Source organism: Talpa europaea (genome assembly GCF_964194135.1).
Source record: "Talpa europaea genome assembly, chromosome: 1".
Lineage (NCBI taxonomy): Eukaryota > Metazoa > Chordata > Mammalia > Eulipotyphla > Talpidae > Talpa > Talpa europaea.
Window position 1 is genome coordinate 123776514 of NC_140073.1, and position 22343 is coordinate 123798856.

Sequence of the window (22343 nt, forward strand, 5' to 3'; positions counted from 1 at the left end):
TCTGATAGGTACTCAAAAGTGGTGACAACGTTTTAAAAACATCTTGTACTAGAAGAATGCATTTGTGTTTCATCTTGGGGAAGCAGGATCATATGAGTTCAAGTCTGACATTGGTAGGCAAGGGCGGGTGGAAAGGGGTGAGTTGGGTTTTTTTTGTTTGAGTTTTGCAACTTCTGGTGGGGAGAGGGGATGGTGTAAAGCAATTACAGACCAAGGCTTCCTACTGGCTCTTTCTGTAGTTGAACTTTGCCTGGGATGGTGGACTTGGAGGCTGCCTCATCTACGGCAGCAAATTGGTAAATGGGACATCAGTGACCTGGCAGAGCTGCAGCCACTCAGAGACTTCTGACGTAGGTAGTGGGGGAGGTTGTGACATTTGTGAGGCAGGTGAGGGCCTCTGGAGCTGTCTGTGTTTCACTTCTCCAGTAGTGTAGTGCTAAGGACCCATCTGAAATGATTTTCCTTGTGTAAAGTGACCCTTTTTCCTTCTTTTTCTCCAGCAGGAGACTATGGCCAAAATGGAGGTGAAAACGTCCCTTCTGGACAATATGATTGGAGTTGGAGATATGGTTCTCTTAGAACCTCTCAATGAGGAGACCTTCATCAACAACCTTAAGAAGCGCTTTGACCACAATGAAATCTACGTGAGTATCTATGGAAGGTCTTCGGTGGGGCTTAGGCTTTGTGTTTTGGGGCAGAAAGCTGATGTTTCTTTCTGAGACTCTTCTCTCTCTTTTCTGTTTGTTAGAGTCCAGAGGCATTTGTTTATCTTTTCACAGAAGAGAGTTTTGTGTCTGCTCCTTTGGCACCTGAGTGGTATTGATTAGAGTCAGTGAGTCTGCTTTCTACACACCATGGAGAGAGTGCTGATTGTGTGCAGAGTACAGACTGGGCAGTGGGGGTATAAGACTAGCAGGGATAATTAAGAATACTTATTTGTATTAAGAATGATAAGAATACTTATTAGTTCCTGACTTATGAGGAACATATATTCAGAAGGAATTTTGTAGCCCGCAGGCATTGTTTTGAATGTCTTCAGGAGATTTGCATTCTACTCACTGACAGCAACATGAGACATGTGAACACTGTTTTCAGAATATTAATGTGATGACTATGCTAAACAAAATTCAGAGATGTGGTTATTTAAAATGCTGATTCCAGTGGAAAAGGTATAAAATTCTGCTGCAGAATGGGGCAAGGTATTGTTTGGTTTGGCGGTGAAGCCTGGTATCACCTTCCCTTGAAGTATAGCAGCTTAGCTTTCAGGTGAGAAAACTTTAGGGTTCTGCAGCTTTCATTGAAACTATGGTCTGATATCAAATAAAAGACAGACTTTACACATTGGTCTTTGAGATGGAGATAGGGGCAGTCAATTATATCTTAACTAATGTTACTGATTGTTTTTCTTGTTGGCTCTAAGAAGCGCAATTCAATTTTAGGTGAATTAAAAATAGTATGAAGAGTAGCATGTTACAGGCATTCACGTACCTGGTTTGTTGTGCCAACTGAAAAATAAAACAGTCAATCCCCTTTTAACAAAATGCCAAGTGTTAACATTCATGAGTCTCTAGCAGACAAAATGTCTGGGCTTCAGCCCTACGTAATTTTATTTTCTACCTATTTTAGGAATGCCTTTTCTGATATAAAACAAAAGCAGAAAATTGCTTTTTGCTTATAGATATTCACGCCTATTCATGTTTTCCATGACACTTTATGACTATCATTTTCATGAGGTGTGTGCCTCCTTTTATTTTAGAACTTTAAGAACACAATTATATCGAAGGGTTGAGTATTCTCTCTTTTAAGCAAAAAAAGCAGGTTATAGAATCATGGGTATAGTTTGATCCTATTTTTTCAAATGTGGGGGTTTGTAGATATGTGCATGTTTGTACATGTGTATGTAAAGAATGCTAACTTTGGGTATGACAGTGGGAGAAGGTGGGGTTTGGGGCCAGGGAAGGGTTATTCTTTTAGATCTCCATATTATAGCACTCATTAAGTCAAGTATGTGGTGTTTTTGTAATAAAAAGAATTACAGTACAATAAATTTGATTAACATACACCCCGAACCCTACATGTCACATTTACCAACCATGGGAAATCTGTTTCTGTCTCTTACTCTGATAATATTTCTGCTTTGCTTTTGTTCATTTTGTTGTTGCAAAATTGGCTAGCTTGATGTTAAAGGCCAAGTTAATATGACTTGCAACATTTTACTGTCGTGTGGATCACGTTTTAAAATTTTTTCCCTGAAGATGAAGATGCAGTTAAAAAAAAATCTCTTTTATAGTCCCATAGCTTTGTTTAATACATAAAAGTGAGGGACTGTCTATAATGATCCATCCTGCAAACATACTGAACAGTTGGGGTGCTTGCAAAAAAAACCCACATTGAACAGTCATTTGTATGTTTGGAAGTCAGAGTTGATAAAGGGGGCTAGTGAACAGGAGAATTTTTGGCTCAGACTTTTGAACTCCAGATTTACTTTCAATCTCTACAGCGTCCTGTATGAACCAGCTCGAGGTCAGGAGTACCCTGCTCTTCTAAACTGCCATCCTTCCATCCTTCCACCCTCCCACCCCATACATAGAGATAAGAAATAGTTCCTACATGCTCAGAACTCTCAGAAGTGATTGCTTTGCCTTTGGATATGAGTTGTCAGCTCTCTAGAGCATTCTGAGCCCTGCATGGCCCTCTAGATCTCCAGCCAGCTAATCTGGAAGTAGATTTCTTGTGATCCTATGATAGCGGCTGGGCCATCTGTGTCACATACATAAACTTCTCAAACCACTGACTGTTGCCAGGTAACTGGAATGCGCTGAGTGGCAAAAGAAAATGATGTCAACCCCTAGGATTGGCGTAGGGTTTGCTTTTTCCACAGTAGATAGGCTACCTATGAGGGAATGAATACCCCAAAATATATCTATCTACATGTTAGGAAGAAGAAATGGGGAATGGATGCTGATGAGGCTACCACTTTGGTAGAGAATTCTGCAGTGAAGTGGCTTCATTGATGCTGATACTGTCCTGGAGGAAAGGCTCCATGGGGCACATTTAGCACTTCAGTTCAGACTTCCAGTGTACCCAAAACATGCATCTCAGATTTTACTGCTAGAGGTGGCCTAATGGCAGAGAAGAGTAAATAGCTTCCCCTGCTTCCTGGAACTCCGGGGAGCATAATTGAAATCTATCCATTTTAGGGACATCTTGTTAAAATCTTTGCTTCCATCGTAATTGCAAGTTTTTTTTTTTTTTAAGATTTATTTATTTATGCATATAAGAGCTGGGGCCAGAGGTGTGGGGGGGTGAGAGGATTCACCAGAGACAGAGTGGGGAACAGAACAGGCAGATTGACTGAAGTACACTGCTGAGGGAAGCAGCAGGCAAGACAGGAGAGGTCTGCCGCGCCATGTGGGTTGCTCCCTGGCTGGCTGGGGAATTGAACTCATGCTGCAGTGGCTGCGGACAGCTTCACAGGTTGTGTCCTAACACCTTGCGCCACCAGAGAGGCCCAGTAATTGCAAGTTTTATGTGGGTTTGTTTTAATGTAATGTTCTCCTTGCAACTCTTTTTGAGTAAGAAGTACTTTTGGTGCTGACCAGTAGATTTAATTTGTTTTCTGTGTGTACTTGTCAGGTTGGGATCAACCAGATAGCGAGGTCTGAATTAGTTTCATAGTTGTAAGCGTGATTGCTTTGAAAATCTAGTAAAAATTATCTTAATTTTTATAGTTAGTGCTAGAGTCAGGATCCATAAGGTTGGGATCTGTACTTTCATAAAGATCCTCCAGCTCATGCGCCAGCGATTTCTCCTCTTTGTTTGAGATGCTTCACACACTTGTTTAAAAGCCTGAGTTGGTTCAGGGGCCTGTTTGTTGCGGGGCAGAATCTCTGAAACTGGGACAGCTCCACGCATGGATGTGGTTGTTGCTATAAGGGCTGTTCCACTGGGGATGCTGGAGGGTCAGGTGAGAACAGATGGAGGGGTTGTTGGCCTGATGGGATGACACAGAGGGTCAAAGACTGTTTGCTTTTATTCCTTCCTCTTGGTGGAGTGTGGTTCAAGCTGGGACCAGCTGCAGTATGTGCCCTTTGGTCTAGAAGTCTCTCTGTGGAGTCAGTCATGGGAAATGCTGGTCTAGAGCTTGCTTTTCTGTGTCCTTTATGTTCTTTGTCAGGCCTCCTTCCGGCCTCCTGGGCTCCACCCAGTCAGATGGACGGTGGTGCTGGATAAGGTTTCACGTGGACTTGTGCAGTAACATAGGAGGCCCAGCCAGCACCATATTCTGTATTTAGGGTGACTGGTCAGGACTGTGGTTCTGTTCAGGAATGGGAAAGCTGCAATTTAGGCAAGAACAATGCCCTGCACAAATTTGGAATTTGGAAACTAAAGAACCAAGATGTCTGTTTTCTGGCAAGAATATTTTGGGTGCTGACAAGTTGATTTAGTTTGTTTTCCTTCTGAATTATCAGGTTGGGGATCACCCAAGGTCTGAATTAGTCCAATTTTAGAATTTTAAATTAAAGTAATTATAGTTGTAAATGTGATTGCTTAGAAAGTCTACTAAAAAGTGGCTTAAATTTTAGAAGTTCATGCTAGGATTTAGATCCCATAAAGAAGGACAGGATCAGGTACTTTTATGAAAGACATTCAAATATAAGCATAATATACTTGGTTTAAAATATTGCAAAGCTAGTGAAAATAATACCAGTTAACATTTATATATTTGAAGTTTCGGCAACACTTTTCATTCACGCACATGAAAACTGCTACCTTATAGGCATAACATATATTCCTAGGAATTTGGTATAAATGGTATCTTCCTTTTTACTTGCTGAATAGCAAATTGACATGAATTTAGCAACCTAAAATAACATACATTTATTATCTTACTATTTCTGGGTCAGGAGTTCAGGAAGCGTAGCTGGGACCTTGGCTACAGGTCTCTCCAGGTGTCACCAGGATGGCAGTGTCTTCAGTGGCTCAGTCTTTTTTTGAGCTCATGGTTTTGTTGGCAGAGAGCAGGGTTGGAGTTCACATGTCCGGTTGAGTGCTATTTCCTGCTACCCAGCTATTCTCGAAGTTTTTTCTTAAAAATTTCCTTGAAAAAGCATTTCTTTTTTTAAATTGCAAAAGTAGCAAATGCTTTTGGAAAAAAAAAATCAAATAGTACAGGCACATATAACATTAAAAAAAAAAGTAGCTTTCCTTCCTTAGTACCCAGTCCTATTCCTAGAAGAAATGGAGTGGTGTGTAATCTTTCAGATCTTGTCAGTTTGTATAATTGTCACCTTTTGATTGCATTGGGGATGAGGGGGCCGCTAAGAAGCAAAGTTCGAAGTTCTGAGCTCCAGGCTGGTTCTCTCACTTGATGTCTGCAAGACCTGGGACCAGTGCTTAACCCCTGAAAGCCTTTTCTTATTGGCAAACTGATAAAATTAAAAATTAATTTTTTGTTTGTTTGGTTAGTGTGGAAATGGGAGGAGATTCTCCTTTATTAGATGGTTGGGTCTTTACCAGAAAACTAAACCAAACAAGGTTTGAGTAAAACATGAACCATTTTTCTTTTTTCTTTTTAAAGATTTTATTTATTTATTTATACAAGCACAGTCAGAAGCGCGGGAGGGTGAGAGAACTCACCAGAGCCAGAGCAGGGAGCAGAACAGGCAGACGACGATATACACTGCTGAGGGCAGCAGTGAGCGTGGCAGGAGAGGTCTGCGAGCCATGTGGGACCCTCCCTGGTGACTGGGGATCGAACTGGCGCTGCAGAGGCTGCAGGCAGCTTCGCAACCCAGCGCTCAACCACTGTGCCACCCGGGAGGCCCAACATGAACCATTTTTAATGTCACTTCCTATCCCACCTAGAACATGGAAGGAAGGGACAGGGGATGCCTGAGCTGCTGCAATAAAATGCTGAGATGTGATCATGTGTCTGCATGTGGTTCATCATCAGCAACTCAGCCTGAAAAGGTAGACTGTTTAGGCAAACATGGAGAACAGACTGTTTTCAAAAGTGCAGCTTTGGTGTTTGGTGTGAAGTCAACATTAGAGGGCTAGATAAAGCTGGTGAAGAAAGCAAATCACAAGGCTAAGAAAATTGTTGTGTCTAATTTATGAGCACATTCTCTCTTTGAAAATGTAATACTGCAAAGCAATCATTTTTGATAATAATGTGCCAGTTTTAACAACTTTGCAGGTGCTCTTAAGACCTTTGGAAAATTTGTTTCTCTTAAAACTTGCTGAATTGACATTCTTTTATCTGTCATTTACCAAGTTTAGAGAAATGTCTCATCCTGTGGCACTAACTATATAGTGCTCGAAATATTTGTACAATATTTATAATGTATTCATTTACATGTTCTGATTGATGCCATACCTGAAATTTGATTTGGAGGGAGTTAACGCTCCACCTCAGGTCTGCAGAAATGTCATCTTTTGGTGGAAGTGTGGGGACATTAAGAAGCAAGGACCTGACCTCCAGTCCTGTCCCTGCCCCTTAATGGCTGTGAGATCTGCAGCAAGTGCCTAAGTCCTTGGAGACTGTTCTCTTGTTGGTAAACTGTTCTCTCGTTGGTTAACTGGTTAACTGTTTAAAGTTATTAGCATCAGGTGTTCTATATACTTGACATGTTAGTACATTTAGTTCTGACTAGACTTTTATGCACTGTTGATTTTTAGATGTGAGGAAGCTGAGATTCAGGAAAAATACATTCCTTGTCCAAGGTCACACATGCATTGCGTAGGTGATGCAGCTGGAATTACACCCAGGAAGTCTGACTCGAGCATGTGTATGCTTATTAACTGTCCTGCTGACTTTACATGGTTGCTATCAGCATCAAATACAATTTCTGGTATAGAGGCACACAACCTTTAGTTAATTCCTGCACCGCCCCCTCCAAACTGTGAAAAGGTCTTAGAAGGGGAATGGTTTTCATCCTGTTTACTACATGACTGGTGGTGATTTACAGCTGTAACTGGTTCTCCACATTTTTGAGCCCAAGGTGAAGGAGGGAGAGAAGGGAACAATTCAGCACAAGAGACATGGGTCCATCCAGGCCGCCCTTCTACACATAATCTATTTTTACTCTTATATCTACAGTACAGATAGAGTTTAATGGTAATCCTAATTTTTCAAGTGAGGCGATTTTTTTTTTTAATAGAGGCATGTTTATTTATTTATTTATTTGTTTGTTTTTTTTTTTGTTTGTTTGTTTGTTTATACATGCACTGGGTATAGTCAGAAGCGCGGGAGGGTGAGAGAATTCACCAGAGCCAGAGCGGGGAGCAGAGCAGGCAGAAGGACCGAAGTACACTGCTGAGGGGAGCAGTGGGCGGCAGGAGAGGTCTGCGCGCCATGTGGGACCCTCCTCTGGTGGCCGGGGAGCAGCCGGGGATCGAACCGGCACCGCAGAGGCCGCGGGCAGCTTCGCAACCCAGCGCTCAACCACTGCGCCACCGGGGAGGCCCCTCAAGTGAGGCGATTTTCTTCATCAAACTCTTTCGGAAGGAGGAGAGAATGAGATACCGTGTGACATATGGGACAGGCATGGCAGACAGACCTAGGCTGAGTCTTGGCCATGACCAACCACTAAGAATAATTGGGGGTCAGTCCTCTTATCCATAAGACAGGGGTCCTGGCCCTTATTTTGTTGAGTTCGGTGATAAGGGGCATCTTGGCCTGGTGCCTGGCCTGTATATAGTAAAAGTGGAGTACATGGTCAGTGCTACCACAAGTGTCTGAAAAAGTTAGAAACCCCGAATGACTTTTCTTCAAAATTCCAGACACTGAGATTTTCCTATAATTAGAATTTTTCCTCTCTCCCTCCATGATCTCTCTCCTTCCCTCATTTCCTACCCCCTCCCTCTTTGGTATTTATTATGCAGATTTTTTTCTTGTGGTATCACTACTTTCAACTAATCACATTATATTATTTTCATGACTTGCAGCAGTATGCATGTAACATAGGACCTCTGTGTACCTTAGTGTACCTTTATTGGCTCAGGAGAATGGTACTTACTTGGAAAACGCTTGTCTCATTTCAGAGTTTATTTGTATGAAGCTGTGGTAGTTTGGTGTTCTCCTCCTCTGAAATGAAGACTGTCTGAGGTGATATTTTTAGCTAATCATCGTGTCATAGAGCTCATATATAGTTCCTTAATTCATAGTCTGAGGTGACTGGCAGCACGGGAAAAAAGGATTATAACGTGGTGGTGGTTTAGACATGTCTCAGACTAGACAGTGCCTGACCAGTTTGCTGATCCCCCTTAGCGGCCATGCTTTATGGGAACTCCTAGCCTAGGTGTGGGTTCCTGATCTAAGTCCAGATTTATGGCACAACATAGATTAAAACATGACCAGGGCTAGATTCTTCCTCAAACTTTGAGTTGAGAAATACTGAAAAAACGGTGTCAATGGAAGCAGGTGATGGCAGTCGTGGTGTTGTGGGACCGTGGTGGACCATGTATAAGCAGAAATTATGATTAAGAGACTTCAGGTAGACCTACTATAGAGTAGAAAGTGAGAAAACCAGGTAGCAGCAGGCCCAGAAGAAGCAGAAACCCAGGCAGGGGATGAGTCAATGATCCTGGAACTGGACAGGCAATCATCACACACTGGTGTTGCCTCGGGCTTTCATGCTCGGCAGCTCCCGACGGCCTGGGAACGAACCAGCGCTGCAGAGGCTGCAGGCAGCCTCGCAACCCAGTGCTCCACCGCTGCGCCACCAGGGGAGGCCCTCGGCAGCTTCTTTTAGCTTGGTGACAGGTTGCTCAGGGGTTCCTGATGTCCATTATGATGGTAAAGCTTTTAGTACGTAATGTAACTTGAGAGCTGCTCTGTTTCGGGGCCACTGAAAGAGCTTGGCCAAATCGCACTTCTTGGTGTAAGTGGCCCAAACTTTGCCATGAAACTACCTCTGCCAGTCACTGGCAGGTCTTGGCAAGCATTTAAGACCTTCTAATGCCTTCGCTTTCTTCTGTAAAAAATGGCTATTGGTAGCTATGTATATAAATTCATATTTATGAATCACAGGCATATTCTTAGATTGGGCATGTGAGGTGCACACACTGAATTCCGTTGTTTTAGGTAAATTCCAGATAAAATGCTAAATCCATATTGACTTGACAGTTAAAATGTTCACGTATGCCATTTTGCACAGTTTCATATTGTTTCTGAAAAAAACAACCAAAGCATTTGGTAGACCACACTGTGTCTTTATGAAACCAGTTAAGACAAAAACCTTTTTCAGGAGAATTTGGGAAACCATCTAGTTGTCTCATTAAAAACATTGTTGCCTTGATGTCTCATGATTAAATTCCTGGGATCCAGGACCCAAGATGATGGTAGAAACCTCCAGAAAGTAAACAGCATGATGTCATTTCCAAAGATTCCACAGCTTGTCACGTCTCCTCATCTTACCTATATCCTGGACCTTTACTGAGACATAGCTCAGGGGCTCATCGGTAACTTGTCAGTTCTGTGTCTACAAAAACCATCTTCTAGGAGACTTCGGGACTTTGGCATGATAGTGAATTTAGCAGAGATATATTAACACATGTTGTGTAGGTTTTCAAATCCTGAGTCGGCTATTTAGAGTGGCCAGTAGATGCTAATAGATCCAAACTGAGTGTGTTTGATCAGAGCAGGTTCTTTATGTGGAATGCTTGCTGTGTCAGGTCTGTGTTTCATGCTTCCACACAGTCTCATGTGCTCACAGTTAGGTCAGAGTGGAGCCTATATCATTGTCCTTTTCCACATGAGGGAATTGGAACTTGGGGGAGTTAAGTATTGTGCTTAGTTTCACACACAACTGGAAATTCAGCCATCTAGCTTGGAGCCAAGGTTTACACAATACTCACACAAAATGCATCTGAAGCATTATCACACTGTAACATAGAATCCGAATAAAAAGCTCATTAACAATTATGTCAAGTGACTGGGGTTCAAACTTGGGCAATTTCATGATCTAAACTCCTGACCCCACACACTGACTTTTACTTCCAAGCTACTTTCAGAGTGAAGTTCAGTCTCCTTACTCTGACATTCAAGGCTCTCTACATTATCCCCAAGATTGTCACTCACAGCCATTTCTGCTCTGGCATGCTGATCCATTCTCCGGAATGTGAACGGAATGTGGTTGGATAGGCCTGTGTGCCTCTGTCCACGGTTTAACCCATATTACAGTGTGTATCAAACTTTCCTTCCTTTTAAAGCCTGCGTGATATACACTATGTATATACCACGTTTAGTTTGTCCATCCGTTTGGCCATAGACGCTTGTGTTGCTTCCACTTTTTGGGGATCGTGAACTGTGCAGCAGTCAATCTGTGTGTGCAGATACCTTTTTAAGTTTCTGGCAATTTATACTTACAACTATCTCAGAAAAAAAAATAATTTAAAGGGAGAGGTTCAACTTTGAGCTGAAACCTAAAATCTTAAGTCAGTTCTTGGAGGAAACATTGCCCTGGCCACCTGTGCCTATCTTGTTTGACCTTCTAGTCCTCTGACTTCCTTGGAACCACCTGAGCTTTCTGCACATCATGGTGACCTTTCCTTCTTCTAACCCCAAGGCACTCATTTAGACAGTGAGATAAGGCCAAAATTTACTTAAGTCCTATTTTATTTGCTTTGTGACTGCAGTAGTTAACTCTTAAATTTCATGTATGATTTCCCTTCCTAAGCTCTTGACAAGTTCTCTTACAAGCTCCTCAGGGGCACAGGCCACAGGACCATTGTGCTAGCATGTTTTGCCTAAAGAAGGCTCTAGAAACATGTTGCTTGCTCATTATGTGACTGTAGCCTAAGTTCAGTCAAGGCAACCAGCGCTGCGATGCTGCTTGTGAAGGGGATTACCTGGGTCCTGACCACTCCTGGATATTTGAACTGTTACTATTTTATTACATGTCAAAGTAAGGCTACTCGGAGACTGAGACTTGGAGGACTCCTATGTTCTTTAATATTACTCTGATATAAAATATATAATAGCATATATTTCATATTATACTGATTATAATAGATACTTAGCATTAAGTAAAATTTTATTTTTTTAAAGATTTATTTATGCATACAAGAACTGGGGTACAAGCCAAAGATGTGGGAAGTGAGAGGCTTCACCAGAGACAGAGTGGGGAACAGAACATGCAGATTGACTGAAATACACTGCTGAGGGGAGCAGTGGGCGAGTCAGGAGAGGTCTGCTGCGCCATGTGGGTATCTTCCTGGCTGGCCGGGGATGGAACTTGTGCTGCAGTGTCTGCAGATAGCTTCATAGGTTGCGTCTTAACCCCTTGCGCCACTAGGGAGGCCCAGCATTAAGTAAGATTTTAAATAAATATTTCCTGTTGCATTACCATTGTCTTGGTTTTTCTGAAGTTTAAAGGATGATTATGATGCAGTGCCTTGCATTTCTTCTTGACGTAGGCATAACTTGGTGCATGGGGGGGTAAACATTTCAAAGAATTTTTTTCCTCTTCTTTCGTAATTTTCTTGTAACTAAAGATCTTTTCCTCCTTGCCCCTCCTGTTTTGCTCATCCCTGATGGTATAAGGATTTCAGCATTCCTCAGATAGTCAAATAGGAGGCTTCTTGTTGGAATTGGTCTCTATTATCCAAAGATTGAAGGCACTTTGTAAGGCATTGTGCAACCCAAGTTCCCTGTGATTAGCCATTTTTCTTGGTCCCTTGGTGTCCAAGCTTTCCAGGCCTAAGAGACAGCATGGTTTGTGTGTTCTCTGAAAAGAGAACAGATTCTTGGCACCTTATCCTGATTCCACTTTTGTTAGATAATGTGGTCATAACTCTTAACTTCTTTATGCTTCATTGTAGGGACATTAAGAAAGACAGTTCACATCTGTCTTATGGGGGATTTAGGAAAAGTTTAGTAAAAAGTGCTTAAGTTTGTATGAAATGCCTGTATCTTTGTATGTTAGTACTGGTAAGTAAGCAGAGGGCATGCCTGGTTAGATTCTTAGCAAAGCAGGGACTTTAAAAATATACTTTGCAGAAATTTGATAATAGAAAACAAGTGTTAGGGTAGTTACAGTGAAAAGTTATTGTAGGGTATCTTTATATGTATTTTATGGTTTATGTATAATTTTATTTTCAGTTCCATATGGGGAGTTGAAATGTAAGCTTTCAGGATTTCACTCTTTTCAAGATTTCAGTGTTGCCCTAGGAAGAACTAGGTTATGAAACAGGTGAATCTATTCTGACTTCTGTGCATGTGTATGCTAATATTTGATTTGTTTGGCATTAATATAAGTTAATTGAGACTTCAAGTATTAAAACTGCTTCACTGTTTAACTTAAAGTTTTTTTCTTATATTACCTTTCCAGGATGTATTGCATGTATCCTCGTTATCAAAACCAGAATAGTCTTTCTCATTTTGTCACTCACTTGTGGTGCGTTTTCACTCAGGTCCATAAGAAAATGCTTGGGACCAATGGAGCGGAACTGGATTCTTTGTTTTTATACTTTCAGGATATTTAATTTCTCCCTTTTCTTTTCCTTCCCTCCTCTTTTCTTCTTTCCTTACTTCTCTCTTCCTTTGTCCATTGGGGCTACTGTTTGTTCCCCAAGGGGGAGAATCTGTAACCTGGCTTGTCACACTGTCTGGTCTGTATGCAAGCTTTATGTGCATCTTAGATATGTCAATATGTGTTTTTCTGGGAAGATTGGTCATAGCATTCATTGGCATTCAAAGGCATCAACAACTAAATTAAAGTTTAAAAATTGCTCTGTAAAAATCCTGGATGGTTTCAATTATAGGAGGAATATAGGGGATCAAGGAAAAAAAACAAAAAAACAAAAACAAAAACAAAAATAAACAGGCAACTATAAATCAGAGACATTCTGTAGGGGAGGGGGAAGGAAAGGGATCAAAATGAGGGCAGGAAGAGCACAAGGGACTGTGGTGATAGCGCACAAGAGAATTGGTGGTGGAAATTCTATGGGAACTACACCTAAGAAAAGAAAGTAAATATTGTAAGAAAAATAAATAAATAGATTAAAAAATAAATAAAACATAATTTTGCATCAAGAAATTTGCTCTGTAGCAGTATTTTTTAAACTTCAAGTTGCAATCCAGTAGTGGGGGATAAAAACCCTTTAGTGTGTTAGAACCAACTGGACAGACTATTAGTGCATTGCATGTAATAAAGGTGTTTATGGTTTTGTGAAATTTTATTTCGGATATATGTGTATGTCAAAATGCATGCATGTGTACATATTGGTTGTGATGAGGTTTTATTTCACATTGAATCATAGTCAGACATTTGAAATCCATGGCAATAGAATTACCCCAGTTTATAGATCTTGCTACTGTGTCTCTGTTGTGTGCTGAGATACCACATACCAAATTTATTAGAAATGTGTTTAAAATCAAAGTAAGTGAGGCCAGAAGGACTTTTTTTTAGATGTTTTCAGAATTAATTACATGGGAATATTTAATGCAGAAAGTAAGCTAGAAGACAGGAATAGGGACCCCAGACTGCAGAGGGGAAGCAATAGAGGGTGGAGGTGTCAGGTGAAGGCCACAGCAGTGCCTTTGACCTTGGGTTATGTATCACTGTATCTGAGAAGACCTGGCCCCTCCCCAGGCCACTGGAATGAAATCGCCAAGGATGCTAGGTTCTGGCTGACCTTTCTTACAGTATGGGCTTTCTATCAGGACCTTTGTTCTGGGTTCTGAAATGTGGTTGCAGACGGCATGTTGCTGGATAAGTGACCTCCAGAAAAGACTTAAGTTTTCACTGTAGTCACACTCCTCAGTATTATTTGATTATTCACAAGTCTGAATAGAATGCTCCAGATAACTGATATATGAAGATAGAGATTGTTTTGACTGAGGAATGTTCATACATTCTTGATTTAACATCTGCCCTTGAGCAGTAAAAGATAAACTTGCTAATTGAGTGGACCTTTGATAGAAAGGTAGATCTTTCCTCCCTTCCCTTCTCTTCAAGTTCCAATCCGTTAATGAGTGATAAAAACCATGTAGTGTGTAGCTAGGAGCTTGGCTTCCTTTTTCCTCTTCTAAATGTCAGAGACTTGGTCCCACAGGCAGTGGGGCGGGGTGGACACACCTGAGAACTTGGGGTGCTGAGTGATGTGAGCATGCATTCTTCAAGGAAGAAACAAACAGCAAGAGCAGGTATCATGATAGAGGACAAACCTATGGGAAATCATGGACTCATATCTAAAACACATCCATAAAGTAGAATGGAGAGAGAGCAGAGTTTATTATTTGCTTATTTAGACTGATAAGGCTTGTTTCGCTCAGCCTCTTATTGACTTGTTGAATTTTGCTGGTATGTAAGTTATTATTGGTGTGTAACAAACCACCCCCTAAAATCAGTGGCTTAGAACAACAGCCATTTATTTGCACACAATTCTTTAGTAGCCTCACTGGGGCCAGTGGTTTAGAATGTGCTCACAAATATATCTGACGGTTGACAGATTGGATACTTCTGGGCATCTTGGTTTTCTCTGTGACCTCCCACATCATGGTTTCCAGAACCATAATCATGAAAGAGAGGGAGGCGCATACTAACACATAAATACTTTCCAAGCTGCTGCTTGGGATTCCTCTGCTAATGTCCCTTTGGCCAAATCAAGTCACACAGACAAGTTCAGATTGAAGCAGTGATGGGGGGAGAGGGGAAATAAACTCTATCTCTTGATAGAAAGTCACAAGGTCATATTTCAAAGAGGCGTGCATACTGGGATGGGAGGAATTGTTCCTGCCATCTTTGTAAACAATCTATCACAGTAGTACAGGAAACCCAAGGGGAAAGGGTGTAGTTTAAGGATTTGCTCAGTGACAACCCTTGGCATACAGGTTTAATAAAATACTGAGCACTGTATGCACTATACTTAGTGTTATATTTCAACACTAGGATAATTGTATGAGAGTCGTTGGCTTCTGCCATCCGCTTTCTTAGTGTTGAACGAATGAATGAGCCCTTTGTAAATCAGTCATTCAGTTAACAGATATTTATTGGACATCAATAGAAAGCCAGACCTGTTTTTGGTGATAGTGAAACAGCTGTTAGGTGGAAAAAAGTGACAAAAAGAAACTTCTAACTTAGTAGTGTGGCTTTTGATTTTAGATTTGAGGCAGCAGAGAATTTGTTCTCTCTGCAGGAGTGCCACAGAGGCAGATTTTTATCAAGAACTTAGCCACTGTGAAATATGGTTTTGAAAAGCAACTTGATAATTGGTTTCCCTGCTGACAACAAATGTGTGTGTGTGTATATCTATCTACATACATATATATGTTCTTGCATTCAAGAAATTACCTAAAAAGGGAGATTCATAGTTTCTACCATGAAGGTGATCTTTCAATCAACAGATATTAAAGGAAGAGCTAGTCATTGTATTTTCATATATCTATCCATGTTACTACTTTTCTGTGTATGTTCGAAGCTATTCAAATGGTTATTCAGTCTCAGGCATCTCCCATCTACTTGCCCGGTTATGTTGGAGTCTGAGGAAACCTTGAAAAAGTCTTGTCTAAAATGAGATGTTGGGAAACTTGATGTCATTTTTATCAGGCCAAATGAATTGTGTCCTTGTGATAGAATGTCAGAAATAAATGCAAAAAAATGCATGAGAACTGAGAGTTTTGTTTTATAAAAGCAGTTGTGTTTACCCTTTATAAGGTGAAAGTATATATAAAATCATCTGTTCGGTTTTCTAGGTTGAGGGAAAGTGTTTTAATATTGTGACCTTTGTAAAAAAATGAAAGTCGAACATTCCACTGCTCTGCTCTGTTTTCTATTCTGTTTAAGTTTACAGAAATTTGTAGCAATCTCCTTTAATCGAGTGGTGGAGTACTAGAAACCTTGTTGCTTTAAAAATGCCACCTTTTTTTGGATGACACTGGAAAGGTGGGGAGGTGACTTTCATCCCTCTCTAACTCCCTCCCTCCCTTCCTTTCATGTTTTCTTGTTAAAATTTTACCACTTACATACTTAACTTCTGTTAACATTCTCCCCCCCAACCCCCACTTTATAAGATTGAAACTGAAAGGGAAAATGGAGCTACTCAGATTGTGTTATAGTTAACTGACTTTTGTTTGTGGCATTGTGCTAGTCTTTGTACAAAATGAACCAAACTAATACTTCTCTGGGCTGCCAGGAATTTTACTGAAATGGAAAAGAAGCTTTATAGTCTAGTTCTGGTTTGTAGGGTGAGAGGTTTATCATTTGCTAAACTATAGCGTTGATTTTTTTAAAGAACATTTAGATTCCACATTAAATAAAAATTTAACATTAAATATATTCTCCCTTGGTAAGGACATTTAAACTCTTGAATGGGCTGAACTGTGGCCCTAACATTGAACTGTATATGTTCAGAGTCTGATTGAGATCGATAGGCTTTTGAAAGGGCAGCACCAAAGTGAAGGCCCTATTAGATATGGATGTGAGTTGGGGGGGAGGGTAAGGGAGGGTAAGACCTGGGTTACTATTGTCCCAAACAGAAGGAATAAGATAAGAGAAGGAAACACTAGTTCTAAGTCTTAACAAGTGACCAAGGTACACTCAGGAACCCCTAACTGTTAAGGAATACACACTCTAAAAAGAGCCTGGCCATCCATATGCACAAAGGCAAGGGAAACGTACTCTTAGTATGAAAGATTTTTAATACAGTTGGTGTGCATAGATAGAAGAAAGAACAGTCCTAATAAAACTCCAAAAATTTTCTATCTCCTCATGGGCAAATATCCAGCCAAATGGGCTTGACCTGAAGTGGGACTTTTGAGACCTGAAAGCTTGCCACAGGTCTAAGGTACCTTCTGGCAAGAAACCACAGGAAAAGAAGTAGCCAGGTCCCAGAGGACTGGGACAAAAGAAGAGACTCAAAATTCAAAATATATCACATAATCCAATATGAGATCAAGATAATGGCTGCTAATGTCCCTGCCAAGGTCCAGGAGCAGGCTCTTTATGTGTGTCTCTACATCTCTCTTCTCCTTGTAGCTCCTAAGTACCCCGTCACGTAAGGGGTAGTTGCCTATGTGTTTCTTCGTTGAAGAGGACATGCGCACATCACTCAGCACCCCAAATTCTCTGGTGTCCCCTCCTCCAATTGTCTATCTTGAGTCTCCATTTCTATTTATCTGCCTCATTCTTTCCCAGCTGCCCCCTATTCAGGAAACCTGGGTCATGGTGTACTGGGAGTTGTAGTTCAAAATGTCAGTGGGTACAGGGAAAATGGCACCCGTTCAGTGTTCCTCCCCCTTTCACGGAGAAGTGTCTGTAATAGAAATAGAATCAGGGCAAGCATGGCTCTTGTTCACAATTAGCAGTGGTAGAAATTTTTGGCAAGTGTGACAGGGCTTTGGAGAACTAATCTAGGATCATAAATTAATCTAGAAATTTATTTGGAAAGGTATGTTCAATGTATAAATATATGTTTTCCATTTCTCAGCAAAACAAATAATGTATTATCAATCCCATTTGTTTTCAGAAATGTGAAATGTTCTTGAAAAGTGTAAAATGAATGGTCAAGGAGTAAAACTGGTGTTTTGAAAAGGGTAAAGCCATATGACACTAAGATTTTAGACATTAAGATGCATCCCGTATACTAATGTGTATATGTTATTCTCTCTTTTGCAGACATACATTGGAAGTGTGGTTATATCCGTTAACCCATACAGGTCATTGCCTATTTATTCACCAGAAAAAGTGGAAGATTACAGGAATAGAAATTTTTATGAATTGAGCCCTCACATGTAAGTATGGTATTAAAGCATTAATTTCTCTTTCACTCTAGGGATACATAGCTGACAGATGTGTCCAGCTGTTTCCTTGAGTCTCATAAAATGTTTTTGTAATTTAAAAAAAAATAAGATAAAGGAATACAGAAGCTAATTGTTATGCCTGATTTTAAATCAAGAAACAAAAAAGCAGAATACTTCATGTGGCGTCAGGTTTTTTAATTTCTGTAGTACTTGGTTTCATAATGTAAAGTATCTTCTGTTAAAAAGTCTGTGTAAGTAGCAGCTGTTGCTAATTATTTTTGCAAATAAAACAGGAATGCTCATTGTTTATTATTATAAAGAGCCCGAGCAGCATTTTCATAGTTTTGTCGGGTCAGGCTGGATCCCCAGTGTTGCCTTGTGTTATGGTGTTTGAGTAGAAAGAGTAAATAATACCTTATTTATCATCTTCATAGTCATTGTTCACCAGATGTGTTCAATAGGCTAATGCTTTCACCTTCCCTGGAGTCAGTCACTTATTTGCCTTTTCTGAAGAAGGTCATTTGCTAGTGTAAATAGTTCCTGTAAAAAATAATCTACATTAATTACCAGTGCCAAGGTTTATAAAACGCTGAACCAAAGCAAAAGAACCTGCAGAGTTATTTGTGTTCTAGCAGAAAAGCATTTTCCCTGTATCATTGAAGGCTGGCTTTAGCGAATGTGATAGAAAATAAAATCGAATAGTTAAAGAACTTATATTCTTAATTTTTTATAATGCAGAACATGTATTTGGACTTGGGAATCAAAGATTAAGTAATTTGTAAAAATGCTTATTAAAATCTAAGTACTATATATTATATCAGTCAGTTGGATTTGGATTATTCTATTTTTCTCTTACCAGTAGATTTTGCAAGTGATCTTGTTTTCATTTGCCTTAACAACAAAAGCAAAATCTAAAATTTGTAATATCTGTAAGATATTGTATGTGGAGTGCAAGGTACAGTTTTACCCAATGAGTCTGAATTTGTAGGGTTCATATCACACCCCCCTCCTCATTGCTCTTGTCATAGTTACAGTTTAACTTTTCTTTGTGGGGTTATTTGCTTTATGTCAGCTTCACCTGCCATGTCAACTTTTTCTCACCACATATTTTTAAAAATTTTTTCACTGAGATATAATTGGCATGTAGCATTATATAATTTCAGGTGTACAACATTATGATTTGATATATGCATATATTGTGTTGTGATAAGAAATTTTAAGATTTACTCTCTCATTGATTATAGTCATCAGGCTATAGCTATAATACTCTTAGCACTGAGATATTGTTAAGTGTTGAAAGTATATTCACTGGGACTTGGGTTCAGGTCCCAGCTCTGCTACTTATAATCTGTGTAATCTTGAGCTTATTGCTTGGAGAAACCCTCAACTTAGAAATTAAGTATTTTACTCTGTTTAATAGAAGAAAAATTATTAATGCATGGGATTTTTACAAGGAGTAACTAGCTAGTATTTAGAAAATATAATTATCTGGTCTATGTAAAGTGCTTAGCATGGCCTCTGCTGCAACCCTGTAGTATCGGAGGAGAGCTGTTTTGTCAACTGATAATTATATTTATTGTAATAATATATGCATTTTCCTGTATTGTTGTTCATGAATGTCCATCTTTGATGGCAGGGTCAGTGTTAGTTAACTTCCATACTAAAATCAGCCTGATCTCCAATAGGGCTTTTTGTGATATAATGGGATGAATTTAGGTATTTGAAGCACTCTCACCATAGACATTTCAAGAATATGATTCTAATTTGAAAACACAAGAACGTACGCAGCTGTGCAGATGATTACTTTGAAAATTGTGCCTATTACTTTTTATTCCATATTACATCTGGAATTTAAAGAGACATGTTGTTTACTGTTAGTCTGCAAAAACATCCAGGTATTTCCCTTAGAATGTCGGAATTTGTCTCTCTTTAAATTTCAGATAAATGAAAAATATTTACATTCCTTGTTAAGTGTCATTTTTAGATAGTGGCAATATATAAATGAGTAAAATGAAAACATAGTGGTTCCTTACCTATATTCCTTTTCAGAAATAGTCTGATGATGTCTTTTAGAAATTGGTCCCTCAAACGGGGCACTCCTTGGCCAGACTCCCTGCTCCTTCCTCCTGTGACCTCCCGCCTCTTGTATCATTGGGTGACATGCCCAGAGAAATGAGGGCCCCACTGGGCAGCAAAGACTGTATACGTCCTTAGCCTTTTTGATTGTGAAAGGCATGTTTTTCCAATGTGTTTTTAATTGTTTGAACATAAGGAATTTTTTACGAGTCCAGGGAGGACTTCGTACATTTCAGACAGCTCAGTCCCTGCATTTGTAGAAAACCATCCGGAGTTGTCAGACCTCGTAGCTAGGAAAGAATGATGAGGGAAACATGAGGAAAAAAATCATTGAATTATTTAATTTTCCTACACTCAGAATAGTGTCATAGCAATCCACCTGATATTTTAGTTGCCAAATCCACTGTTCAATGATTGACTTTTTTTTTTTTTTAAATAGAGGCATGTTTTATTTATTTATTTGTTTGTTTGTTTGTTTTTGTTTATACAAGCACTGGGTACAGTCAGAAGCGCGAGAGGGTGAGAGAATTCACCAGAGCCAGAGTGGGGAGCAGAGCAGGCAGAAGGACCGAAGTACACTGCTGAGGGGAGCAGCGGGCGGCAGGAGAGGTCTGCGCGCCATGTGGGACCCTCCTCTGGTGGCCGGAGAGCAGCCGAGGATCGAACCGGCGCCGCAGAGGCCGCGGGCAGCTTCGCAACCCAGCGCTCAACCGCTGCGCCACCGGGGAGGCCCCAATGATTGACTTTTGACCTTGCAGCACGAGATACAGTCCATCACCGTCAGCTGTATCTTTGTAAAATCAGAGTCTGCGACTTCCCTTCCCAGAAACCTTCATAGATTCCCTGTTCTCATTTGAGTGAACTCCAGGTTCCTTGGTCTAACATCAAAGCTCCCCATGGTCTAGCCGCAGCCTCCTCTCCAGTCCCAGATACCGCTGTGCTCCTTCATGGAACCTTTTTGAGTCACAGCAGTGCATATCTTTTCCTCTCTTCCCTGTACCCCATTCTCATTCTCATTGTTAAAATTCTGCTGGCTCTTGGGATCTCTCTTAAAGTTTTGACCAGCTCCAGCATAACCCACCACAGATTTCTCCTGCCTCTGAATTACGCAACCATTCACTTGGGAAAGCTACTCTTAATTGTGTTTTATTGTCATCCTTTTTAGCGAAATAGAAGCTTCTGTAGATCAGGCACTTTATGCTGCACATCTCTGGAGCTCTCTCCCTGCCCCATTACATCACATCTCTTGAGAGCTCATGAACGTAGAACAAGAGAGGTTTAAACTAATTATTCATTACATTTTACTTCTCATCTCATCTCGTCTCATCTCGTCTCTGACATTTCAATGAAATCAAGCTATTCTTGGTAGCATACTTGTAGTTTATTCAAAACTTAATACAGTATAATGAGTTTTCCCCCCCATTTTTATAAAAAAGTAAGCCAAGACATTATTTTATTTTTAAAGATTTATTTATTTTTATACAAGAGCTGGGGTACAGGCCAGAGGCGCGGGAGGGTGAGAGGATTCACCAGAGACAGAGCGGGGAACAGAACAGGCAGACTGATGAAATACACTGCTAATGGGGAGCAGCGGGAGAGAAAGGAGAGGTCTGCCGCGCCATGTGGGTTGCTCTGCGGCCAGCAGAGATCGAACCGGCACTGCAGAGGCTGTAGACAGCTTTGCAGCGCTGTGCTCAACCGCCTGCACTACCAGGGAGGACCCACCAAGATATTATTTTAAGTGTTCTTCAACCCGGAGTGTTTTTTCTCATGATGTAGAGCACCTACCATGTGATGATGTTAAGTGCCTGGCCAGGGCAACCTGCTGCTGGAAGGAGGAGTGTGCCTGCCACTGACCCCTCCTGGTGACCACTGACCCCTTCTGGGTGGATGTGTATCTTGTGGAGATTCAGATAGAATGTGGTGGCGGTACTATGTTAGGCATCACCAGCACTATATGAAACAAACAGTTTTTCCATATAAAAAACCCTGCAACAAATTTTAGAACCTCAGAAGAATGGCTTAAATCTTTGAAAGTCTGTTTACTTAACTGTCACCTGAAAAAACGACAGAATAATTAAGGCGGATTTGGATAGTGTCCATATCAGTTGTCCAGACAGGAGCCCTCGGTCTCCAGGAAACCTTTGACCTCTAATTTTGTGCCAAGCTGATTAGGCAGGACACATGCAATTGCCCTCAGAATGTTGTTGCTAGAATCTTATGTATTTTGAATCCTTGTTAATCCTATCACCATTTTGCTGCATTCATGGTGAACCAGATAAGTGTTAAAAAAACACTTCTGAGTATATCTCCAGATGTACAAATGCTAAGATGGTGTGTCCAGAGCTTAGGATAAGGGTCCAAGACAGAAGACTTGCTTATGTTATCAGTGTTTTTCTCTTCAGCAGAGGTGATATACTATAATTAAAAATTTTATTTATTTTGAGAATTCTTATGACAACTAGATCCTGAATTCCCGCGGAGGTTGCTTGTAGACTGTTTGAAGACTGTGCTTCTCGGG

General features: G+C 40.5%; 1 protein-coding gene across 3 annotated transcripts in view; it reads left to right on the plus strand.

Moving 5' to 3' along the window:
- Nucleotides 1-509: 509 nt before the first annotated feature.
- MYO1B (myosin IB) overlaps nt 510-22343 on the plus strand; it is a gene marked incomplete at both ends in the record, with an annotated part of 128230 nt that continues 106396 nt past the window's right edge. For all 3 annotated transcript variants that reach the window (XM_084228586.1, XM_084228587.1, XM_084228588.1), the window contains 2 exons: nt 510-644; nt 17622-17737. In XM_084228586.1, coding sequence (XP_084084712.1) covers nt 510-644; nt 17622-17737 — 251 coding nt within the window. The remainder of the gene's footprint in view (nt 645-17621; nt 17738-22343) is intronic.